This window comes from Rhagoletis pomonella, unplaced genomic scaffold, assembly GCF_013731165.1.
Source record: "Rhagoletis pomonella isolate Grant_MI unplaced genomic scaffold, Rhpom_1.0 Rhpom_scaffold_00004, whole genome shotgun sequence".
In the NCBI taxonomy this organism is placed as follows: Eukaryota; Metazoa; Arthropoda; class Insecta; order Diptera; family Tephritidae; genus Rhagoletis; species Rhagoletis pomonella.
In genome coordinates this window covers 50,346,823-50,353,478 of record NW_023458558.1, presented here as the reverse complement: position 1 = coordinate 50,353,478, position 6,656 = coordinate 50,346,823, and the positions used below count along the sequence as shown (strand labels likewise).

Here is a 6,656-nt window from a genome sequence, read left to right as displayed (position 1 = left end):
GCAGGAAACATGACGAGGTAAAACTATTATGCGGTGGCTCCATACAATTTTAACTATGCCTTCTAGGTTGCTTATAGGGTGGGGAGGGGAGAAAAATGGTCTATATACCATGCGTTTGACTCAAGTGATGTCTCCTTGTCAGAGGTAAACTTCGGGAGGAAATAGTAAGTGAGGTTCAGGATACTGAACTGGCTGATGAACCGGCGGCCCAGGACTTTGCAGGAACCGTGAGGTGAGCAAGAGACAAAGAGACCATTGGTGCAGCCTAAACGCTTGCAAAATCAGAACAGAGTGGCAGCGGAATTTCTTATCACGCTGTAAAGAAAATAGCTGCGATCACAAGTGGAATTGATCACGGTTCACCGGCCACCATATATGTATTTAGCTACTGCTGGTATTATTCTCAACCTAATATGTGCCTCTTTATAGATAGAGCCACTCTTGTCTATCACTCATAATGCCCGTGCTGGTGTATGGCGCGGAGGCATGGACAATGAAAACAACCGCAGACGATGAACGATGACGAATTGAAATACAGCGGCTACGCTGGCTTGGGCATGTCGTCGCGATGCTGGTAACAGAGGAAGAGGAATGCCTTCTATGCGACGGAAAGACCAGTTCGAGAAGAGCTTGCATTTCCAATTGGCGTTAGTTGGCACAAAGAAAAACGACCGGCGTGCTTTGATGCGCTCGGCCAAAATCGCTTAGGCGGTTGCAGCGCCAATCACGAAGAAGAAGAAGAATATGTTACTGCTGCTGTACGAGAATGGCAATAAATAGCACTTTCCCTGTTTTTGTTCGGCTTTTGCTAGTCCAAGGTAGCCAGAGTACTTGGGCGTTTTTCGGCCTATTCAAATCCAAGCCTATGTTTCACTTCGATAAACAGTAGTTTTTTGTACGGAGCACGAAACATCTCCATTTATTTTTGGTACTTTTTGTTAGACAACCTACAACTGACAGCGAGCAGCAAGCCAAGCGACATACATTAACTATGTACACACAGTGCACTGCTGCTGGCCTCCTGTGTAGCCTTGCCAAGCTGGCCTCCAAAGTAAAGTTGAAATTGCAATTGCAATTGCAAATACTGTTGAGTGGCTCCCACTGCTCGCCACTACAACACAGATTCACACAGCGATTGAATGTGGCTGGCGCGCCCCATTCTTTGTGTCAATTTTTCTTGTGAGTTTTCCACGATTTTTCCGCTGGAGCAATCTCATTTTCACAAATTTGCATGATGGCAGGCAGCGATTTGTAGAACGAAAAAAAAATAACAACACCAACAACATAAACGATAGCCAAATTTTGAACAAAGAATGCAACAATAGAGTGGTACTTGGGCTGGGGCATGCCGCATGCAGGAATAGCTGAATGGGAGCTGCGCGAGGTGGTAAATTGTGAGTTGGAAAAATCGTATTTTTTTCTTACCAGAGAGTACCATGTGGGGTGGCTACTGTGGTGAGATTTATAATGCTTGCATGTCTCGCTATGAGTGAGCGCGCGTGTGTGTGTGAGTAAGCCTGCAGTTCTATGGAAATATGCAATGCTGATATGGTCGAGTGAAAGGTAGAGAGAGGCTCGATGGACCATATGTGCTGGTCGGCAGGATATTGCATGTGCGCATGTTAGGCATGTTGGCGCTCTTATAGCAATCTCTATAGCTGCTGTGTTGCTTGTTATTGTTGTTGTTATATTTTTAGTTGCCACTGTTGCTGTTTGCTCGAAATGCAAGGGGCTGCAATAATGTTTTATGATGACTGTATACCAGCAACTCTTGTGCTGCATACGCTGCTACATTAGAGCGGATCAATTTGTATGGGGGATTTTTTCGATCATGCGCGTATAGCACAGAAGGATTTTACGTATAATTCTAAGAAAATTTGTCGAAGAAACCATGGGTTTAAAATCAATTTGGAGTTTGCCAAATTGCGACAATAGGTTTCTTAGCATTTTGATGTAGTGTCATAAATAAAAACATGCTATAAGGGATTCTTTGGTATGAGGAATCCATTTCTTCCACCAAAGGGAGTAACAGTGAAAATTATCACATTGTCTGCGAAACCTATTGTCGCAATTTGGTAAACTTTGAATTGATTTTAGACCCCTGGTTTCTTCGGCAAATTTGCTTAGAATCCTCCGATGCTATACGCACATAGACAAAAAATTGACCAGCCCTACTGCTACATACTCTGCGTTTTTTTTTTGTTGCAATTATATTTATTGTTTTTTATGTTGCAGGACGAAAAGCCAGCGTGCTAACATCTTCGCTGACTGAGAGTAAGGCTGCGGGTGGTGCAGCAGCTAGGCTTTGCTGCGCCTATGCAGACATTATGCGTTTGTTGTCACAGTCATAACGGGTGATTTTTTTGAGGTTAGGATTTTCATGCATTAGTATTTGACAGATCACGTGGGATTTCAGACATGGTGTCAAAGAGAAAGATGCTCAGTATGCTTTGAAATTTCATCATGAATAGACTTACTAACGAGCAACGCTTGCAAATCATTGAATTTTATTACCAAAATCAGTGTTCGGTTCGAAATGTGTTGAATGTGAATGTGTTCGAATGTGATGAGGCTCATTTCTGGTTGAATGGCTTCGTAAATAAGCAAAATTGCCGCATTTGGAGTGAAGAGCAACCAGAAGCCGTTCAAGAACTGCCCATGCATCCCGAAAAATGCACTGTTTGGTGTGGTTTGTACGCTGGTGGAATCATTGGACCGTATTTTTTCAAAGATGCTGTTGGACGCAACGTTACGGTGAATGGCGATCGCTATCGTTCGATGCTAACAAACTTTTTGTTGCCAAAAATGGAAGAACTGAACTTGGTTGACATGTGGTTTCAACAAGATGGCGCTACATGCCACACAGCTCGCGATTCTATGGCCATTTTGAGGGAAAACTTCGGAGAACAATTCATCTCAAGAAATGGACCGGTAAGTTGGCCACCAAGATCATGCGATTTGACGCCTTTAGACTATTTTTTGTGGGGCTACGTCAAGTCTAAAGTCTACAGAAATAAGCCAGCAACTATTCCAGCTTTGGAAGACAACATTTCCGAAGAAATTCGGGCTATTCCGGCCGAAATGCTCGAAAAAAGTTGCCCAAAATTGGACTTTCCGAATGGACCACCTAAGACGCAGCCGCGGTCAACATTTAAATGAAATTATCTTCAAAAAGTAAATGTCATGGACCAATCTAACGTTTCAAATAAAGAACCGATGAGATTTTCCAAATTTTATGCGTTTTTTTAAAAAAAAAGTTATCAAGCTCTTAAAAAATCACCCGTTAGTTGTCGTTGTTTTCGTCATCGTCCTCCTCTCCGCAGTCGCCATTGCAATCGTAGCTTCGTTGATTGTGTCTATGTATTTGTATAAGCGCATTTATGTGACGAAGCGCTGGGTGGCCGTTGCCTGCCATTATAGTTGTTTAGTGTTGTTGTTGTTTTATGTTGCACATCATTTTGCTCCTTCCCTGTCATTTCATCGGCCTCTGTTGTGGCTGCGGTTGCTGTGGCTTTTCTTTCTGCGTCTGGCTCAGGCTGCTGCCACTTTCATGGTGTGTGCATCTCGTGATTTACAGTAACAAATCCGAGCCATTTAGTTTTCGCTCAATCCGCTAGGGGGCATACCAGTACCAGCACCAGTACCAGCTTTAGCGCGATTTGGTGTGCTTTTTCACTCTGCCTACTCTGCTTTATACATACATATTCGCAAACGATTTGTTTTTCGTACCCCCAGCTATGATGGAGGAGCCGAGTCGGAGCGCAATGGTGTCAGCGGCAAAGGCAACACTACCAGCCGCAGCAGCAACAGCAACCTTAGTAGCATTGGTCGGCGAGCGCGCGCGGTTTTAACTTCTTTGGTTGCTGCATTAGCCAAATCTTCAGGCTGAGTTAGAGCTTCCGCCACGATTACGAGTACAGCTAATTTTTTTTTTTTTTGTTTTGTGGACGTGTGTGCGCGTCTGAGTGTGGCCACTGTAAACGGATACGAATCCGGATCCAAGCATTTGGTTTGATTTATTTGACGTTCTTCGTTAAGTCACGTGGAAAAATAAAAAGCCTGTTAATGTTATTTATGCAGTGCAGACAGTAGAGTCAAAGTGCCTCCACATACTCGAGCAAGGTAGGGCGTTCCACGCAGCGCGTTGACAGCACAAGTCGAACAGCTGCTAGTTTTCTCGACCGTCCGGGCCCGTGCAAACAACCAGCAAGGAGCCAAAGGCAGCTACTACATACATACATATGTAGCTACATTGTGGACAAGTGTGATTTGTGGCCGTAGCTCTTGTGCTTTTGTTGTTGTGATGGTGTGCGTCTGGGACATTGAAGCATATGCTTCGTTAGTTCGGACTTTTATGCAAAATTAAACCCTCATCAAAATGTGAATAGTGCAAAGGAAAAGAAAGAAAAAAAAAAACAAATAGAAAAAGTAGCAATCAATTTAATAAACTTACCAAATCACAATGAAGTGAAAGAACAAAAAACAAAAAAAGAAGATCGCTAAAACAATGAAAGTCATACACTAGCGTCATTGGGGAATACAGCCAGCGCAGCGCTTTGGGCTGCCAGCGATAGAAGCCAAATGAAAAGTGCCAAAATACGCAAATATTTAAGCGTTGATGTGATGACCTAATTTGTATGTACAAAAAAGACGCCACAAAAAACAGCAAAGTGCCAACAGCATCACATCACAAGGACCAAGTAGCAGGCTGAAAATATACTGCAATAGGCTGTAAATGAGTCGTCCAGCTAGCTACGTGCCAATTACATATGAAACGCATAAAATTGGGAAGTTTTGTGCGCGTCGCAGCGCAACAAGGGACACGTTCCGTAAAAATGCGCTGTGTCCACGGCGTCACCCCACAGCAAACCCCACAGCAAACCCCAACGCGCGCCGCGTCCACTTCGTGACCAGAGAAATTGATCGAGCTGTGACATTTTTGGCGGTAAAAGTAACCAAATGACCAATCATTTAGTGCTGAACTAATTTTCATTTTACCAACTTTGTCGTTGTGATGATTCCTCTCGTTATTGACCACGTTGTTGCTGTTATTGTTTTTATACTTGTTACTACTGTTATTAGAGAAGTAAAATCTATATACATAGATTTAAGATACTAGATATGTATACCTAGTACGTGTAAAATATTTTAATTGCGCGTCCAGTGCACGTCTCGTCCGAATTTTCGTTCTGCTTTGCCGTTGATGTTAGCGCTGTTGGTGGCGATAGTTTTGCCACTAATGGATTGGCATGCATGCTGTGATGCCCTAAAATATCTCCAAAAATTGTGCCACTCTGCTGGTTTTTGTTCTAACCAACAACCATCGCTGGTGATGCTGCTTTTGACGCTCTGGCGACAAGCAACCCTTGGGCCATAGCAATGTTAGCAATTATCGAAAAATCGTGTTCTGTGAATTGATAACTAAAGTGAGTACAACAAAAGTAAAACATATGGAAATCATGAAAAACATCAAATGTTTAATTAAAAAAATCAAAATAAAAAAGTGACTTGATGTTGGCACAAAAGTTTCGCTTGTCGCCCATCTCACCCTAACACGCCCGACACCGCCGTTGATGCATGCGGACAACCATGCTCGTCTGAAGAGTACTTAACGACACTACAGACACTGCCACTGCTTCCCACATACATACATACATACATATATGCTAACTACGTAGACATGTACCTAGACTAGAAGTATTCGTACAAACCACAGCAGTATCTATATACAAACATATGTACATATGGAATTAGTTGAACTATTTTGAATGGATGAGGAGGAGGAAAATTTGTATGATTCATCATCGTCAGGATCGATTGTTTTCCAGTGGATTGGTTTGGAGACGGCCGAACAACTGCCACCATATATAATGCGCTACTACAATAATTTACATCAGCAGGTATGTAAGTATGTACTCCTATATGTGTATACCTGTGTATGTAAATATTTTATAAATATGTAGATACCCCTGCAGGAAATGTATCTAACTATAAGATTACTTGAAGTTTATTAGGAAAGGTCAATTTTATCTGTATATATATTTTTTTTAAGAAAGCTTGCTTTATTTGTTTGGCGATGGCCGCGAAATAGTCAGGGTGGTTACTAGGATATTCTATTATTCGATTTTTTTTCCAAAACAGGGTTTCGAGTTATTCGAAAAATTGCAATTTGAAAAAAAAATCGGTTACTGAATTGGAAATGAGGAAAAAACCGAAAAACCGGTTTTATTTTACGTACAGTGAAAATGCTTATGCAGGTATGAAACATTCATTTATTGGAATGAAATATGATATACTGTTCATTCCCAAATAAACTAGGAAATAATTTTAAAACTATTTGGGGTTTCCCCTAAACTGGAAAAAGCCTGGAAAACTTCGAAAAACTCAAAACTTTTGTATGAAATGAAAAAAAGGTTATACGATAAAAAAATTTGGTTTATTCGACATTCCAAAAATCGAGATTTCAAAAAAAACCGCCCATAGATATCCAAAACCGAGTCAATCACCCTAGTGGCGCCATTAACTCGTAACTAACTACTTTTGAACATAAAATATTAATTAAAAAAAAAACTTTTTTTGTAAATATTTTATATCTTTATTTATTTACTCTATTTCATATTAAATTTTTGAGCAAACCTGGCGAGTTTTTTTTACAT

At 41.3% G+C, this 6,656-nt stretch overlaps 1 protein-coding gene across 11 annotated transcripts in view; it reads left to right on the top strand.

Annotated features, from left to right (window-relative positions):
• Positions 1-6,656, top strand: part of LOC118737725 (peripheral plasma membrane protein CASK) — a 143,969-nt gene that overhangs the window by 54,118 nt on the left and 83,195 nt on the right. For 2 of the 11 annotated variants that reach the window (XM_036468442.1, XM_036468441.1), the window contains exon 1: positions 4,884-5,900. The exons of the other annotated variants lie outside the window; for them this stretch is intronic. In XM_036468442.1, the coding sequence (XP_036324335.1) occupies positions 5,769-5,900 (132 nt within the window). In that variant the 5' untranslated portion in view covers positions 4,884-5,768. Of the gene's footprint in view, positions 1-4,883; positions 5,901-6,656 lie in introns of those variants that run through there. 11 annotated transcript variants of the gene reach the window in all.